Source organism: Leucopleurus acutus, assembly GCF_964270905.1.
Source record: "Leucopleurus acutus genome assembly, chromosome: 2".
NCBI classification, from domain to species: Eukaryota; Metazoa; Chordata; class Mammalia; order Artiodactyla; family Delphinidae; genus Leucopleurus; species Leucopleurus acutus.
Genome location: NC_139143.1, coordinates 121933503 through 121953524, shown reverse-complemented (window position 1 = coordinate 121953524; position 20022 = coordinate 121933503). Strand labels below are relative to the sequence as shown.

Below are 20022 nucleotides of genomic sequence, written 5' to 3'. Positions count from 1 at the left end.
AAAATTGCTAGAAGATTATAGTAAATAATCAATGTGGAAGTAGAAATAAATTGTTGTACCAGAAGAGACGATGAAATTATTTTCTTACTTATTCTGTGATTATTCTCTAGTTTTTTTTGTTGTTGTTGTTGTCAGTGAATACTTTACACAGAATTACTTATGAATTTTGATTTGATAGTGCAATGTAAATGACTTGAGAAATTGCATTTCCAATAGTAAATTCTTAATGCTAAACTGGTTTTAACTAGTTATTAAAAATATTAATATTAAATATTAAATAAATAATAAATAAATAGAAGTGTTTACTATTTCCTTGAGGGAAGAAAAAAGGGAGTGGTAAAGTTGCTATTCTGGTTTTTGTGATGGTTTCACATGACCAATGACCACAACTCCTGGATGATTTTTAACTCTAGCAGGTGGTCAGTCTTTTAAGGGTGCATTTCATAGTTGAGTCCCACTGATTTGGAGACTCTGGTGAAGATGTCATCCTTGTTACATTTATATATATATTTTTATCTCCCGACATAAAATGTTTTAAATACAACATTTCCTGATAATGTACATAGCTTAAACTTCAAAACTAGAAACTTTAAAACTAACATATATAAAAAGATAAAATTGTGGTGTGTGTGTTTTCTCCCCCTGTATAAAAACATCTTCATCTTGGGTATATTTGACAACTTTTTGTACAAAGAATTAAGGTATAAAATAATGCATAAAATAAAACTAAGCAAAAGGTGATTGCTGACTATGTACCATGCACTGTGTTGGAAACTAAGGACACAAAAGTAAATAAGCTTCACTTCTTTCTATTCAGCCGCTCAGCGTTCAGTAGGAGAGGAATATAAGTAAAGAACATGTTGCCTGCTCTGATAGTGGAGCTCATAATTGTTCATGCACTCATTTCATTCCTACACCTATTGTTTTAACATGTCTTTATTTTATGTCTGCTATAAAGAGACCACTGTAAACTGACTATCAGGCTTGGCATTGTAATGGTTCATGATATCTTTCCTCAAGTAGAACTCACTCCTTATGGAAGCTACCCAGACACAGGGATCATTGTCATTTTTTTCACTGTTACATCCCAAGTGTGTGGAAGAGTGTGTGGAAGAGTGCTAGGCACATAGACGCTCATAAATATTTATTGGAAGAAAGAAAATAGATGACCCAAACCTGAGCTCAGGTTCTTCATTCCCCATTGTTAGGGAAGCTTTGAACTGGATTTTGGAGAATAATTGTTTCCTAAGAGAAAAACCAGTAGAACATCCTGTGCAGAGGGCATAGGCACTGAGTAGTAAGGGTAATATTGAGGCTTAATACAAAATTCACTGATATTTAAAAATAGGTCAGAATGAAAGTATTGTATGTTTGTGAACTTTCAAGAAGTTATAGCTAGCTATATGCTGAGACTATTAAAAGCGTCTGTCTGTGGCATATATTATTCTTAATAGACATGCTTACCAGGAATTTTTCTTTTAAAGTTCAGTATTAAACTGAGAGTAATTTATAACTTTTAAATTGCTATATTTTAATGGCACTTGTGAATTATTAATCATTGCCAGATAATTTACAGGTTTTTAAGTGGGAGAGATCAATTTCTTTCTAATAAGGAATTTAATCTCCAAATGTTTTGAAGGACTTATAATGCATACTTTCTCCTTAAAATATTGAGAGGCTTTTCAGGAGTAGTCATATTTGAACCTAATAGCTGATGGCATTCTTGCAGTATATTTTTACGTTTTGAGTGTCCAAAGTGTCCAGAATTTTGTTCCTTTTAACAAAACACAGAGGTAAAGTTTTTTCCCTTGCTGTTTATGTAATTGGATTTAATTATGTATTAATTTTTTTATCATGTATTTATTTATTAGGAATTTTTGTGTATTCCAATGTAAATCTTAGTATTTTGTGTATAAATTGATCTTACTTGAAACCGTAAACATTCTTCTAAAAATTTTTTTGTTTGAAGTGCTTCATAATTTAAAATATATCCAAAATAGAAAAAAAATGTTTTGTAAACCAGAAAGACAAAAGAAGCTAAGGCATGTCACACATATATGGTGAGTTGACTATTTTGTAGTTACATGACCTTAAATTGTTTGAACACTTTCTTTTGCAAGGACTTTATATTTTTGTAAGGATTTGATTTGTGTTTCATGCTAACCAAGTTTACTTAACACACAAATTGCTACATTTTCAAGGCCAGGGTGCTGGAAAATGACATTGCATTCCTTTATTTTTTTTGTTCTTGGCATGAACACAAGTTCAAAGGTGAAAGTAGTTTTTTTTTACTGTGCACGTGCCATGGTTTAGGCTTCTCACATAATACTGACAGGTTAAAGAATTATATGTTAATGAACATAAAACATTAGATATTTTAGAGTTTGATTGATAAAGCTATCTCTTAAAATGGACTAAGAGTAACTAAAACAATAGAGTGACATTCTGCAAGCTTAAATGGAATGAGTTTTTAACATACTGCCTTTCAGTATACAAAGGTAAGTTTTTTTGTTTTTTTTTTTACATCTTTACTGGAGTATAATTGCTTTATAATGGTGTGTTAGTTTCTACTTTATAACAAAGTGAATCAGTTATACATATACATATGTTCCCATATCTCCTCCCTCTCGCGTCTCCCTCCCTCCCACCCTCCCTATCCCACCCCTCTAGGTGGTCACAAAGCACTGAGCTGATCTCCCTGTGTTATGCGGCTGCTTCCCACTAGCTATCTACCTTACGTTTGGTAGTGTATATATGTCCATGCCTCTCTCTCACTTTGTCACAGCTCACCCTTCCCCCTCCCCATATCCTCAAGTCCATTCTCTAGTAGATTTGTGTCTTTATTCCTGTCTTACCCCTAGGTTCTTCATGACATTTTTTCCCCCTTAAATTCCATGTATATGTGTGTTAGCATACGGTATTTGTCTTTCTCTTTCTGACTTACTTCACTCTGTATGACAGACTCTAGGTCTATCCACCTCATTACAAATAGCTCAATTTTGTTTCTTTTTATGGCTGAGTAATATTCCATTGTATATATGTGCCACATCTTCTTTATCCATTCATCCGATGATGGACACTTAGGTTGTTTCCATCTCCGGGCTATTGTAAATAGAGCTGGAATGAACATTTTGGTACATGACTCTTTTTGAATTATGGTTTTCTCAGGGTATATGCCCAGTAGTGGGATTGCTGGGGCATATGGTAGTTCTATTTGTAGTTTTTTTTAAGGAACCTCCATACTGTTCTCCACAGTGACTGTATCAATTTATATTCCCACCAGCAGTGCAAGAGGGTTCCCTTTTCTCCACACCCTCTCCAGCATTTATTGTTTGTAGATTTTTTGATGATGGCCATACTGACTGGTGTGAGATGATATCTCATTGTAGTTTTGATTTGCATTTCTCTAATGATTAATGATGTTGAGCATTCTTTCATGTGTTTGTTGGCAGTCTGTATATCTTCTTTGGGGAAATGTCTATTTAGGTCTTCTGCCCATTTTTGGATTGGGTTGTTTGTTTTTTTGTTATTGAGCTGCATGAGCTGCTTATAAATTTTGGAGATTAATCCTTTGTCAGTTGTTTCATTTGCAAATATTTTCTCCTGTTCTGAGGGTTGTCTTTTGGTCTTGTTTATGGTTTCCTTTGCTGTGCAAAAGCTTTGAAGTTTCATTAGGTCAAAGGTAAGTTTTATTATACATCCTTGATTTTAAAAATTTTGTTATAATAACCTCATGAATATGCAGAGATAAATTGAAAACGTTGAACTATTAGTGAAATAATTTATCTTTTAGGTTTACTCTGAACACTGACTTTTCACCTAAATTAAAATGAAATGGGAATAAGTTTTCTGGAAGCTTCTGAACTAGAGTTCAGCCTGGTGGAAATCATGCCCCCCTTCTCATTAAGTATTTTTCTTATTTCCCTTTTAGGAAGAAATCTTATTAGCATACATAAACAGGAGTAAATCAGAGATTTCATATTCCACCACTGGTAATAGATGATGGTCTGAGTTAATGTTTCTGTAGAGCTTGAAGTCACAGCCTCAGTCCCATAGAGGACCATGATAATCAAAAGGAGTGGTGCTTACTGGGACCATAGCTGGCATGAGCAGGGCATACATGACAGGGTTCAGTTCAAAGTAATTAAGGAAAACAGTACCAGAAAAGTTGAAGTTTTTATATTATAGCTTTAAAAAGTCTTTTATTGGAACGTATGATTTTACAGAAATGTCCAAAGAGCAGACTGAGGGAGACAATGTTAGAAAAGCAAAATGTTCCTACAAGAGTTTGAAGTCCACCACAGGCATAAGTTTATAGCAGTATACTATTTATTGCCAGAGTAGCATATTTTCTTGCAAAAATGCTCATAAATGATGTGAAATCCAATGTTAGAATTCCAGTTCTGGTCTTACAAATTCCCATCTCATAGCAGTACATCTGTTTATTAGGAGTTATTCCCTGAATATGAAAGATTTCAATCCTAAGTCACTGCACCTGTTGACAGGAGGTGTTTATTCCAATCACTAGCCTAAAACACAGACTTATTGCTTGACATTTTATAGCTTGGGAGGGAAAAAGTGTCTTCAAAGTCATTTGTTCAGAGTGCAGAAAATGGAGCAAAACAGTTCGTTTTACTCTAAGCACCACTATTTGGCAGTGTTCACATTTGCACAGCACAAAGCTGCAATATTGATTTTTTGCTCACAGAGCCTCCCACAAGTTTTTTCTTCGATTGTCAGATGGATTGGATTACACTTTGCTTGTTGGGATGCTTTTTTTTTTTTTTCTTTTTTGAAATAGAAATATATTGAAAGTACAGCTTAGAATAAATGTCATAGTAATAGTGTGATTAAAGAGTTTTAATTTGGGCATTTCTTTATGTTGATTATGTTGACTGAGCAATTTCATTGACTACTTGACCATCAGACAACTATTTCCTTTCTTGCCCTTGTTCCTCTAGGACTAGAGGCACCCAGTATACCCTAACTATGTTCTGTACAACAGGGGTCCCCAACCTGCTGCTAAGTGTCATTATCATTTGGAGAGGCATTAAAGTAACATTGAAAAACACGAGTTTGGGAGCTGAAGTATTAGGTTTCAAACCTTGATTTCATTCTTACTGGATGTGTGATTTTGGAAAACATAATTTTTCTGTGCCTCAACTTCTTCCTTTGTAAAATAGTGACAATAATAATACGTATCTCATATGGTTGTCATGAGGATTTGTAGTCAGTATATATTTGTAAAGTCCTCAGAGGGACTTCTAGTGATGATGGGGTGGAGAGGATGGCAAATCCTCTTCCCCCAAACAAGTATAAAACTGAACAAAATTGTCAACAACCACCATTTTAGGGCTCTGGAAATTAACCAGAGCCAAATAAGAAATTGGGAATGATTTCTTTAAAAAAAAAAAAAAAAAGCTGATGGAACTTTTGGTACACACAGTTCAAGTTTAAAGCCTTCTAGCCTGGGGCTGCTTCTCCCTGCACCCTGCACTCTTTGGCTATGTCATTGTGGTTAGTTTAGTCAGAGCAAGGCTGGCCTTGAAAATCTGTGACTGAGCTGCCAGGGAGAGTTGGCTTGATTTAGAGTAGAGTGTGGGAACCCATGCCCAGCAGTGTTGTCAGTAAAAGTAGTAAACACTGTGGGAAACAGATGGGGAAGACCCCTAGCTCTTGCTAACCTGAGGTTGTGGTCCCAGGTGGGGAGACTGAGTGCCAGTCTGAAACATAACCAGGAAACCTTGGAAATGAAAGAGCCAAACGTTCTCTGCGTTCTTGACTGACTGAGAAGCTACACACAGAGCAGAGGAGATGCGAGGGGACGTGGCAGAAAGTAAATAACCAAGGCTGACTTGAAAACTGCTTGAACTTTGAACTCTCCCTAACATACAGGTCAATCAGCAGAGGGTGGAGACCTTATTATGGGTTCATGGTTTTTGTGCAAAGTCTTTGCTCAATCATTGGCTGATCACTAAGCTATGCAGAGACAGGTGTGATCCCTAGGAAGTCAAGCTAGAAAATAAAAATAAGAATTAAAATAACAACAACAACAATGAACAGAGACACACAGCAGCTGCAAAGTACAGGGGAAGACAGAGTCAGCAGATTAAATTCAGTCAGAATGCTAAAAAGAAAATATCACAACAGCAACAATTCTCAGGGGAAAGGAATCTAGAGTAGCTAACAGTGTATTATTTTAAATGTCTAGTTTTCAACAACAACAAAAAATTTGCAAGCTAATGCAGAGAAACAGGAAAGTTGACCCATACTTAGGAGAAAAAACATTCAATAGAAACTGCCTCTGTTGTGGGCCTGGATGTTAGATTTAGCAGATAAATATTTCAGAGTGAATATGAATTGTGAATATGAATTATGAATATGTTCAAAGATTAAAGTAAAACTGTATTAGAGAATTAAGAGGAAATATGACGATGAGTTAACAAATATGTAATAGAGAAAACCTATTTTAAAGGACCTTGGAGAAATTCTTGGCATGTCTTAGTTATTGTATCAGTGTGTTGCAAATAAATAAATTTTCTTCCCCAAATACAGATATCCTACCTTCATCTGAACCCAGATATTCTGATTCAGTAGGGCTGGATTCGGGCTTGCAGATATGTCTTAAAAATACTTACCAAATGACTCTGATGCAAAGTCATATTTGGGGGTCAGTCATATACTCTTAGCCAGTGATTTTTAAAAAAGTCCTGGGGCTTCCCTGGTGGCAAAGTGGTTGAGAGTCCGCCTGCCAATGCAGGGGACACGGGTTCGTGCCCCGGTCCGGGAAGATCCCACATGCCGCGGAGCGGCTGGGCCCGTGAGCCATGGCCACTGAGCCTGCGCGTACGGAGCCTGTGCTCTGCAACGGGAGAGGCAACAGCAGGGAGAGGCCCACGTACCGCAAAAAAAAGAAAAAAGTCCTGAAAAATGTGCCGTTAAACAATTAAGGATGAATTCGTGTACAAAGGAAGAAAGTGCAATTAAGAAATGGTACTGATACCTGTGATGATTTCTTCCTGTGACTCAGTATAGTAAGTCATTAATGTGATATAAATAAAGGTGTAAATAAGTGTTTTTAGGAATAAGTTTTGTTCTGACTTTTCATAAGATTTACTTAGTGAAAATGTTGAATTTTAAAAATTAATATTAATTGCAATAGTTTTATTTAAGACTTTCCAAACTTCTTTGAAGTCCCATTGCTGGTGGAAGAGTTTGAAGCCATACCCCTTGAAGTTTTCAGGAAAATAGGGGAGAAGTGCCCAAAGAAAGCATAAGAATTTACATTTTTCTGAAAAATTTATGCTTTCTGCCATCCGCTGCTACCATGGCGCCCGTGATAAAGCTTGTGGCAAAGGGGGGCAAAAAAAAAGAAGCAGGTCCTGAAGTTTACTCTTGACTGTACCCATCCTGTAGAAGATGGAATCATGGATGCCACCAATCTTGAGCAGTTTTTTCAGGAGAGAATCAAAGTGAATGGAAAAGCTGGGAATCTTGGTGGAGGTATTGTAACAGTCGAAAAAAGCAAAGCAAGATTACTGTAACTTCTGAGGTGCCTTTTTCCAAAAGGTATTTGAAATATATCACCAAAAAAATATTTGAAGAAGAATAATCTATGTGACTGGTTAGGTGTAGTTACTAACAGCAAAGAGTTACGAATTGCGTTACTTCTAGATTAATCAAGATGAAGAAGAGGAGGAAGATGAGGATTAAAACTCAGTTATCTGTAATATTTTGTATGAGTTCTTGAATAAAACTTAGGAACCAAAAAAAAAAAGTTTATGTGGGTTTTTCTTTTGATTTAATAATAGGCCCGTGTTTATTTTCTCCCTTCCAGTAAGTCTTTGGTTAAAATAGTTAATCCAGAAAGAATCCTGACTAATTCATCCATGTACTTTTGAGAATTTTCTTGGCAGTACCATACAATCTACATTATTGTGCCATAGTCCATCCATGCTAACATTCTCCTATGTTTATATTTTAAAGAAATAGAGCAACAAATGTCTTAATTGTTGACCACCTGAAAGTGTTAGAATAGCATGTATACCTGATTAAAAGGAGCTTGCCTGTTTAGAATCATAGATTGGTGAAATTTGATAGGACTTTGAAATGACTTTAATCTTTCAGAAAAAGAAATTAAAACCCAGAAAAATAAAATGACTTAGCCAAGTTCACAAGGCTGACCCAGACATCTGTACTGTTCAGTACTCTTTCTGTATGTCCATACTTGCACAGTATAGATTTTACTCTCAATAAGTTTATGGCACACATCGCTACATTTCCACAAATACAATTTTCATCATTATCTATATGTTGTGGGAACCTTTAAAATAATTGCTTCCTGTCAAATTCACTAACATTTTTTGGTGAATTTCAGATGGTATGAAAAATTATAAAGTTAAGCTTGTTTGTATTATCAACATGGTGGCTTGAGAAGTCACAGAATCCCTTTCTGTTCATGGCCATTACTAAAACCATGGGCTCTGGAATCTGAGAACCCTGCATGCGTTAGAATCTAACTCACAGTAATCCTTGAGACCCTGAATTACTTACTATTGAATGCCTTAGTTTCATACTCTGTAAATGGGTATTGTTACAGTTAACTACTCCATTGTTTTTTGTTGTGTTGATAGTTGTTGATGATGCTGGTGATCATAAAAAGGGTGATCCATAAAAAGCAGTTTGGACAGTATCTAAACATTGTAATTGCTATGTAAATGTTAGCTACTACAATATTTACTTTTTATTTTTTTCTTCATATTTGTTTTATATGGAGAGATATATATATATATATATCTCCATATCCAGTTGGAAACACAGGATTTAAATAAAGGAAGGTTCATAAACGTCTGTCTTTGTGAGAAACACTAATGAACCCCAGTGGTACCTAGAAAATAATTAATTGACAGAATTTAAACATTTTTTTCTTTTTTTGAGGATATAACAATTTTATTGATTATTAAGTATTTATCTGTTTCTTAATGCTCACTCTTTGTTTTCACTGCCAAAGGCAATAGATATTACAGAGGAAAACACATTGTAATTTATATTGTTTTAAACAGATACTAGTTGTTCAACTTGGCAATGTGGTTTGATAGCAGTTATTGGAATTATGTATCATGTACCAATCTAGGCATTAGAATTATAACTAACTATCATCAGAGTCTAGCAGGGAAGAGATATATTAAAAATGAATATCCACAGTACCATGTGGTAATAACAAGCAATTTTTAAATTTTATACATAAGTATAAAGTTCAGTGGAAACAGGTGAGAGAGCAAGAATTTAGTAAAGAGAACACATGATTTAAGGCAATAATATTATAGCATTAAATAAAGCAACATTCACCATTAAGAACTCATTCAGTTCTATGCAATGAAAGTATAAGTACCATGATCTGTTCTTCAGAAAATTCTGTATTGGAAATCTACTACATTAGTAAAGTGTGCTGATCTTTCTATTTTTTTTCTTTTCTTTTTCCATACTTTACCTTTTTGGATGACTAATATTAAGACTTTAAAAATCCTTTCTCTGAATTATCAAAACAGCAAGACTTCTGCAATTTCTCAAATATCTTTCAAAAGCAGAGGAAAATTCATTTAGAACCATAACTATAATCCTGCAAACTGTCAACAACAAAAATTAAGGAGCTCAAGTTAAAAACCACAGTGCTTCAGAATCAATTCTATATTTTTGACAAATACTACAACTTGTGAATTTTGGCTCCAAGTCAGTCTTATAATAACATTTTCTCATATTTGTAATTCTCTAATAATATGATTTACAAGGTATTATAATTGCAAATCATCTCTGGCTTTAAAATATGCAGTGCTCCAAAATTTTATATGATGTCACTTGTTTGAATTTTCACACAGCTTTTTGCCACAGAAATGTGTCTGCTTCTGAAACCCTAAAACATATTTTCATTTAAAACAACTATAATACTAGTTTAAGCTGAATTATTTGTATAAGCAGTACAGTATCAGCAAATGGAAGAAAGCAATAACATATGTAAAAGTTTATTTATGAACTTGGGAAAAGGTTGAAAGGTTGGCCCCTTTACTGTTTTTCATGATATTGCCCAGCTCCGTTTCTGTATTCCTTCTTCATTGATAGTGCGCTTCTCTTTTTGTAATCTCGTAAGACCATAAATCTTCTTAGTGAAAACCTACCAAGGTTGGCGTTTGCCTCAATCCCCTGAAGATTTCTGTGCTCTAAGCTGTGTCTTTTTCTTCTCTCTCCATCCCAATTACATTTTTAGTTTTCTCAGTAGAACTGAGAACTCAGCCAAGTTTGAGAATTGCTGATTTTCTAAATCATACCAAGGTACAACCCACTAACTAATCCTTTCGCAGGATTGTTTGCATTTTAGAAAGAAGATGCATGTTTATCCAGGAGACTGTTTATTTTATTGTATTAGTGAGAGACATTGTGCAATAGTTAAAGAGAACAGGTTTTAGCATTGGATTGACCTGGACAGAACCTAGCTCTTCAACTTAGAAGCTTGTGTCTTGGAACAGTTTACTTCTGAATGTCATTTTTTTTTTTTCTTCCAGTAAAAAGGGATATGAGGGATGACTCGTGTGATGCAGAGTAATTAAAAGGATAGAGATACGAAAAAATACTGAAATTAATGCTAGTCTTTTATAAAAGAAACGCTATAGATGGCAACAAGTTAGAGAACTGAAATAAAAAATTGGGTCAGTGTAGAAGTTTTTGATATGGTAGGTAACCCATAGGTAGCACAGCAGCACACAGAGATGTGCTTCTCCCACACATAGTTGTTGTTGGCTGTTCTTGGCTTTCTCTGCTTTTACCTTTGTTCTATGCTCTGTTACTACTTTAGAGGACCCCTGCTTGAGAACTGTGATTAAAACCTAAAATTCTAATTTCTTATTCTGTTTGGAATCTTTTTTTATAGCACTCATGAACATTGGTTATCTACATGCCGCCTAATGCACCATACTTAAGTTCATATGGCACTTTCTATTTCCATTTTGTAAATGACAAAACTGAATCTCAGAAATTTTGCCCCTTTTGGGGGTTTCAGCTTTTTGGACTGGATTGGAGCAGTGCTGGCTCCTTTGAATGCCCATCTGCTGAATCCTTTCATTTATGTCAGTTTTCAGTAAAGAGTCTACAAATTGAAATAAGTTATTGTGCCATAAGTATGATACTGTCATAGTGTCTTAGTTATTTTGGGAGACGCTAAGACAAATGTATTTTTAAGATAATTCTATTAACAGCAATTAATATGTCTACATTAAATGGGTAAGGCCAGTGTCCTGTATAGCAGAGCTTTGATTTCATTCATCAATGAAAACCGTTCTTGTTTTAATTGTTGCATTCTGTATTTGTATATCTTGTCACTCTTTATAAATCCATTGATCAAATGCGTCATTTTCTTTGGGTTTACTCAAAAAGGGCCACTTAGTTTCTGATTGTGACTAGGTTATACAGAAAATATTTTATTAAAGTAATTTAAAATTGTCTTATAAAGATGAATAATCCAGCTAAAGATATATATTAAAAATTTAATAATACATTAGTGATTCATAGTAAAGATCCAGAGAATTATTGAATAAATGTATGAATGATGGCTTGAAAAACATACTTTGTATGACATCTCTTGGATATAGACATGACTCATATTACTTGAAAATGCCTTATTAAAATAATATACTTTATAAATGAGTTAATTTTTTTTTTTCTTTTTTAAGGTTTCAGCAGAGCAGCTTTACCATTTGGGTTAGTTCGTAGAGAATTATCCTGTGAAGGTTATTCTATAGATCTACGATGTCCCGGCAGTGATGTCATCATGATTGAGAGCGCTAACTATGGTCGGACAGACGACAAGATTTGTGATGCTGACCCATTTCAGATGGAGAATACAGACTGCTACCTCCCAGATGCCTTCAAAATTATGACTCAAAGGTAAGTTCACGTGTTATTATCCCATTTTAGTTACTACATCCAAATTTGTAAAAGTATTATCATAACTCCAGACTGGATAGATACAGTGCATATCTCAGCCTATTCATTAAAGTGAGTTAGGGTTTTACCTACTAATGTTGACTTCTACTTTATAATATTTCAACAACACTTAAATCTCTATATCATTTTTATATAGATTGACATATCAGAAGGAATATGTATTACAGGTTTTTTTATACATCATAGAATAAAAGTAATTGAAATGTAATCTTGTTTTTTAAGCCTTCAAAATTTTGAAATATTTTATAATATCAAGAATGTTTTAAATGTCTGGGTCTTTGGCAATAATTGTTCCTTAATTTTTTTAAATTAGTAAACTTTATTTTTTCAGCAAAAATGAGCAGAATGTACACAGAATTATCATACTCCATCTCCACACGTGCAAGACTTCCCTAACCATTGACATCCTGACATCCCCTACCATGGTGGTACATTCGTTATAGTAGATGACCTCACATTGACACATTATTATCCCCCGAAGTTCTCAGTTTGCTTTAGGGTTTACTCTTGTTGTTGTACATTCTGTGGGTTTTGACAGATTTATAATGACACTTATTCACCATTGTAATATCATACAGAATAGTTTCACTGACCTAAAAATCCTTTGTGTTCCACCTACTCATTCCTCCCTCCATCTAACCCCTGGCAACCACTGATCTTTTTATTTTCTTACAGTTTTGCCTCTTCTGGAATGTCACACAGTTGTAATCCTACAGAATGTAACCTTTTCAGATTGCTTTCTTTCACTTAGTAAATGTCTTTTCATGGCTTAATAGCTCATTTCTTTTTAGTGTTAAATAATATTCCATAGTCTGGATGTACCACAGTTTATCCATTCACCTACTGAAGGATTTCTTGATTGCTTCCAAATTTTGGCAATTATGAATAAAGCTGCTGTGAACATCTGTTCAGGTTTTTGTGTGAACATAAGTTTTCAGTTCATTTGGGCAAATACCAAGGAGCGTGATTTGTTGGATCATATGGTAAGAGTGTGTTTAGTTTTGTAAGAAACTGCCAAACTGTCTTCCAAAGTGACTATACCATTTTGCATTCCCACTGGCAATGAATGAGAGTTACTGTTGCTCCACACCTTACCAGCATTTAATATTGTCAGTGTTTTACATTTTGGGTAGTCTAATAGGTGTATAGTGATATCTCATTGTTTTAATTTACAATTCCCCAATGACATATCATGTTGAACACCTCTTAATATACTTACTTGCCATTTGTGTATCTTTATTGATGAGGTGTCTGTTCTGGTCTTTTGCCCCCTTTTGTAATTGGGTTGTTTTCTTATTGTTTAGCTTTAAGGGTTTTTTATTTTTATTTTTTTGACCACGCTGCATGGCTTGCAGGATCCCAGTTCCCTGACCAGGGATCGAACCTGTGCTCCCTGCAGTGCAAGCACGTAATCCCAACCACCGGACTGCCAGTGAATTCCCTTTAAGAGTTTTTTAAAATATATTTTGGATAACAGTCCTTTATCAGATATGTCTTTTGCAAATATTTCCTCTCAATCTGTGGCTTGTCTTCTATTGATCTTCAGTTTTAGAAAAACAAACAAAATAAAAACAACAGATTAAGAAAGTTAAAACATATAGCACTCATTCTCTCTTTTTTTCTTCATATATAGATAATAGGAAGGAAGGGAGGAAGTGGGGTGAAGGAAGGAAGATAGAAAGTTATTTGGGTAATATACCAATTTTGGTTAATTTTGTGTTTTAAAAATGTTGTGTTGGAAAGTGTGTTATAAACTATAAAATATGTGAATGATATCTCTTAACTGGACAGTTGTGTTTCTACAAGTAAATAGAATACAAAAAACTGCTGACAATGGGTATGGACTTTCCTCTGCCTTAACACAGAGCACCTAATTCTTGGCATCTTTTTTTTTTTTTTCGTAAATTTTGGTACTCTTGGCATCTTAGAGTTTTCTTATATGTAAGGTATTAAAATTGTGTTCGTTATGATTGAAAGTAATATCCAGCAATCCCAGTTATTTGGAACATGGAGACTCTCTGAAGGAACACAAGTTTCACAGAGTTATACAATGTTGATTTTGTATTTTGTTTACTGGGAAAACCCTTTATCTTTCTATTCAAAGCTTACTCCCTCTCCTCTTGCCTCTTTTCCCCCACTGAAAACAGTCCTCTGTCCAGTTTTGTAGCTTGTATGCTAGTCTACCTTAAAGTAGAGCAGGAAATTTTCTAGACTGAGGTCTGATCAGTGTAGGCACAGTGAAATCATCTAAAGGTGATAAGAGCGATTAAGGAAATAATGGAAAAACTGTTTTTTAAAAATCCAGTCTATAAGAGTATGGGTACAAATTGCTGTAAAATCTCTTAATTTCAAACAGAATAGGTATTAGCATATTTTTATTGATAGCAGATTATAGTAAGTTTTTTGTTAATGTTGATACTGATCAAGATATTTTTAATAAACAAGAGGACATATATAATACTTTTGAAAGATTTCCATCAAAATGCTTTTATTTAGTTTTTAAAGGGTAGTTATTAAAAAATTAAGGTAAACTTTTATTTGCACAAATGGCACTGGATAAAGTTTTTTTGTGTTTTTTTGTTTTGTTTTGTATTTTGTTTTTTTTAAAAAAACAAAAGTCCTTTATGGACTATGTAGGATTTGAAATCTGGCTTGTGAAACAAACTATGTAGGATAATATACCTTCTTTAGAAGAATGGATTCTGTGCTCCAATAAAATTGTAATAGAACAATTTGCCCATAGTATTTAAAAAATTGAGAACTGCCTATAGCAGGCAGACAGTAAAGGTAATCCCTGATAATTGACCATTTATTCATTCTTAATATGTTGATCCGACTGTTCAGTGGTAGTGATATCACATGAGCATCTAGAACTAAGCCAGAGAGAAATAGGAAGTGAAAAATGATTATGTACAATTACCTGTTTTTATTAGACTGACAGGCAAAAAAGCAGTGGGAGTTAGTACAAAGAGAATTTGAAAAGAGCTGGCCCTGAGGAATTGTGCTTTTTAGGTAACTTACTTTTGTTTGTCGGGTTATACATTTAAATACATGGTTAAATATCTAGCACAACACATAAGCCTTATCATACTTGTTAATATAAATGTAATTGCATAGTATAGGAAATGTACAAGATAAGATGGCAAGTTATTTTCATTGTTTCATTATATTATAAAAGCAGGGCTACATTTTTGATAATACACTTTAAAGGAACTAGAGTTTGGGGTATTTAAATTCTGTGAAAGCATACTGTAATTTCCTTGCTATCAAAATCTCTGAACAATTTACTGTGTGTTAGGGAAAATAAGGGGTTAGTTCCAAAACTGCCTGTAGAAACTCCATTTTTATATTGTTGTATTATACTAGTGGCTTATTATTATTTAATCAACACAATGACAATTTAAACATGAACACTTTATTGATAAGGAAGACGATGTTAAGATGACTTAAAAATGAGTTTCATAGTGGTAATTTATAAGTACTCCATTCTGTGTATGTCAGATTATAAACACTAAAGGAAGTCCACCATATTTGACTATTACATAGTTTGAAATAGCTGTAAGGAAATTAGATAGACAATATTTTTGCAGCTGAATTATTACAGAATAACTATTGAATGTGTAGAATACTTGTCCCTATTTTTTAAATTTAAAGATACTCTTTCAGTATTTACAAATAAAGTAAGAGTTATTTTCACCAAACTCCTAATAATTTGACAAATTTTTCTATTTATAATCATCAGAAAAATGTATTAATAATGTAGAAAATCAGACTTCTTTTCTTTAATGTAGGAGATTTCTCTTTGGAAAAATTAAATAAAAGCACTAGATATTTTTCTATTAAATTTGAAACTCCCTGTTTTCTACATATAATAATGGATATAGGCACAGAAATTTCAATACCATAAAATATGTTTATATTATAATTCAAGACTTTTCTACCCCCGCCCCACTGTCATCACTTCATCAGTTGAGAGTCAAGTAAATAAACACACTTGTAATTCTTGACTTGGTGATAGTAAAAGTATCAATAATTGTTATTTATTCTCTATTTTCTATTTCCTGCTCACTTAAAGGTATGAAACCAAGACTCTATTACTAACTGATTCTACTTGTCTTTTAAGTACACTGAATGGCTCATCCTAAAAAGTGATAAATGAAACTCCTTCCTAAAATGATACGTGTTTTAATACTCTATAAAATGATCACCATTAGAGATAATTTTTTTAGCACTCTTTGAAGATAATTGTAGTGGGGTAACTTAAACATGAAACAGTTTCAACACTTTGAATTCATTAAAGCAAAGAAAAAAAAACACCTCTTATTACTACTCTGAAGTATTTGATGAATAAGTAAATTAGAATTTTGCTAACAATAGTGTTTCTTTGTAGCATTGGGTACAATCTAGTTAAAGTGATGTGCTAAATTGTACCTGAGATCCTCTTCTGGTATTGCTTATAACTGTCCCTTTGTTCATTTATTCACTCTAAGAACTTGCCAGTTCTCATCAAGGTGGTTTGGTGCCTTAGATTATGCTTCGTAATTGTCCTTAGGTTTTTCTTTTTTTATTAGCACTCCAGCCAAGAGATCTGAAAGTAAGAAAGTATGTAAATGTTTACTGGGTTTTAAAAAAATATTAAATGTAAGGTTAACGGGCGTAGGTAGGTCCAGTTTTTCAGTCTTAACTCATACTATCAGATGTACATCAGTGTACCTCTGTCAGTGCAAAGAGGTTCTAAAAGTAATGTGTGTGCTCTCAAGAAGATGATAAGAATACATGCCTCAGTTTTTTCCCTGCAGTAGGAAAGGTATATTTTGTGTAATTGATTCAAAGATAGGCCCTTTTTGTGTGTGTTGAAATTGCCCAAGGAAAGTAAAATAGTGTCCTAGACTTAGGGAACTAGCCTGATTCCTTCAAAGATTTTAGCCAAGTTTTTTAGCCCACTTATGGATACCAACTGGCTAGAACCTCATAGCACAACTACAGTAGGTTACTTGTTAAATAAAATACAGTATATTTTTGGTTGTTAAACTACCGATTTAAGTTCCTTTAAGTTATTTGGGAAACATGGTGGAATATAAATAAATAGTTCAGCAAACAGTTGTTTTTACAGATCTGGCACTCACAAGAGTGTCGAAAGAAGAACATACAGATGAAGCAAACATAAACATATACTTGGTAGTTACAGGTGAACAGATAATATTACCTACAGAAGTTATGTGGTTTGAGCATGTGAAAAGCTCTAGAGAACACCTGCATTTAAGGGGCAGAGGTAAAGTTACCATCAAGGAAATCAGAACAAGAACAGGAGGGTAGTGTCTCATAAGCCAACAGTAAAGTATAAAAGAGATTCACTTTTTTCTCACTGCTGCTGAAGATTTTTATTCTATTTAGCTCAAGTAAAAGAACGCATTAGGATTTTTCAGGAGAGGAGAGTTTCAGGATAGAAGTTACGAAAATAGCATTCAGCCTTGCATAGGCCATATGAATTAGATACCACCCTAGTCACAGTCATCCAGGCAAGGAATAAATACATAGTCTAGATTTATGAAGTAGGAGTACAATTCAGAGATTTTTTTTAACTTAAGGGGGAAAAAATCTAGCTTCTAGAACATGGGAACAATTTAATTAAATTAAGCTAAGTAAGAGCCAAAACTTATTTCAGAGCCTAGATCTTGTCCACAAAGGTTGGGATGATGGACATAAGCACAGAGTAGGGACCAGATTAATCTATTCCCATCCTATACCCCATTCAATAACTTCTCTATCCTTGAATTTTCCTTTTCTAAACCTATCAGTGTCCCAACTTATTATCTTCAAGTATAATAATTACATTTTATTTAACAATGTTAACCCAACAGCAATTCAAGTGGTGATAATTTCTTGTGTGCCTGAGGATTTGAAGAAATGTGTTATTTTATACATATGTGCATTACTTTTTTCTGTTCTGTCCTTCTTTACATTACAGTAGGTTATAGAGTGAGACTGGAAAAATGAGTGCATTGGCTTCTTCACCTCCCTTCTTGCTATGAAGCAAGGCACATAACTCTCATAAGGACTCTTTATGGGCGGGAAAAACCATAGGCCATTGCTTCTATTTTAAGAGAGTTATTGAATAACAGATTTTTGGAACTGCCGAGGAATTTGGGACTCATCATAGTATAGCTCTCTCTCGTTTCACTTGGAGAATCAACTGTCATTGCAGTCAAAACACTTCATCCACATTGCAGCATGTATATTCTCCTCACTTATTTTTAAAATATCTTTGAGAAGGAATGGCAACACGATATCCTTCTTTTTACTATGTGAACCTTTAAGAAGGTAATTTATTTGCCACAGAGGCTGAAACCGCAAATCCTCTATACCTGAAACCTCATTAATTAATATCCTAGTTGCATGAAAATTGATTCTTAAATAATATTTAATAATTATTCTTAAAAAATTCTGTTATCTAGTTTTGTATATGTACTTCTGTTATTTTCAAGTATACTGATAGATACTAAGTGTGTGTAAAATATTTAAAGAAAGGAGATACTTAAATACATGCACACATCCACACAAAACTTTCATGTGACAACTGATGCATGTTCGAAGATTCTCAGAATTTAACCAAGAAAATCCATTAAAATGTAGTCACAGTTATGCCCAGTGTTCTCTGACAAACTTCATGATTACAGATTTCTGTGTGGGCATACTCTCCTTGACATACAACCCTTTCGACTTTTATACTGATGATTCAGTCTTCATAAAGAAACTTTGTATCCTAGTCAGAGCTATATAAAAGAGGTTTTTTTTTGGGGGGGGGGTACGCGGGCCTCTCACTGTTGTGGCCTCTCCCGTTGCAGAGCACAGGCTCCAGATGCGTAGGCTCAGCGCCCATGGCTCACGGGCCTAGCAGCTCCGCGGCATGTGGGATCTTCCCGGACCGGGGCACGAACCCGTGTCCCCTGCATCGGCAGGCGGACTCTCAACCACTGTGCCGCCAAGGAAGCCCAAAAGAAGTTTTACTTAGTTATTTTTTTGTTCCCTGACCTCTTTATAGGTATCAATAAACTTAAAACTCATCTTTCGGGCTTCCCTGGTGGCGCAGTGGTTGAGAGTCCGCCTGCCGATGCAGGGGACACGGGTTCGTGCCCCGGTCCGGGAAGATCCCACGTCCCGCGGGGCGGCTGGGCCCGTGAGCCATGGCCGCTGAGCCTGCGCGTCCGGAGCCTGTGCTCTGCAATGGGAGAGCCACAACAGTGAGAGGCACGCGTACCACCAAAAACAAAAAACAAAAAAACAAACAAACAAACAAAAAAACTCATCTTTCTAAGATATTCACATCCCTTCCTTATTAATCACATTTTTTAGAGGGAAAAGTTAGACAAATCTGTTCCATCATCTAATTTGATGTTTTGTAATATTTTAGGGGTTTACATATTTTATTCTTGCGTTATTATCAATAGTTGCCAGTCAAGGGGTACCCTTCTCTTGCCTAGTATTTATTCAGTGTACCTATTCATTCTCATAGGGTCTAAGCCTGCCATTTCTGAGAAACTGCAGCCTTACCTTTATGCTGTTTATCCCAAGTGCTTTTATCTATCTGTGGTGTCAGGTTTATCAACCATTTGTCCATTAAGAAAACATGCATCTGGGCAAAAATAAATAACTCAGATGCTGCTAACTCATCATCTCTGAGATGTATTTAGGTTATTTCCTGTTGGGTGATGGATTTGCACTAATTCTTTCACTCTTGGCTGAGTTGTTTTAAGACAGCTAACTGGAATTACAAGCACCTCTCTTTGGCCAAGGATTGGGAGGTTACTAGCACAAACTCTTGAACCTTAGTACAGTAATAAATAACAATTAAAGCCCTAATTGGTATATCTAATTGAGCACATACTTTGCATGTCACTTACTGATAGGCGTTTAAACCAAAGCACGCATTATAGAAAGGAAAGACTATTGGCAGTAATAAACATGAACCATATTAAACATTCACATGTAGTGTGTAAGAAAGACTAATAAATTATAAAATGGCTTAGA

General features: G+C 34.6%; 1 protein-coding gene and 1 pseudogene across 13 annotated transcripts in view; both read left to right on the top strand.

Annotated features, from left to right (window-relative positions):
* Positions 1-20022, top strand: part of ADGRL2 (adhesion G protein-coupled receptor L2) — a 180103-nt gene that overhangs the window by 87175 nt on the left and 72906 nt on the right. For all 12 annotated transcript variants that reach the window (XM_082833979.1, XM_082833975.1, XM_082833974.1 and 9 more), the window contains one exon: positions 11721-11934. In XM_082833979.1, the coding sequence (XP_082690105.1) occupies positions 11721-11934 (214 nt within the window). The remainder of the gene's footprint in view (positions 1-11720; positions 11935-20022) is intronic.
* On the top strand, positions 7328-10950 carry LOC309958702 (large ribosomal subunit protein eL22-like; annotated as a pseudogene). Its single transcript has one exon. The product of its transcript is annotated as a large ribosomal subunit protein eL22-like (transcript).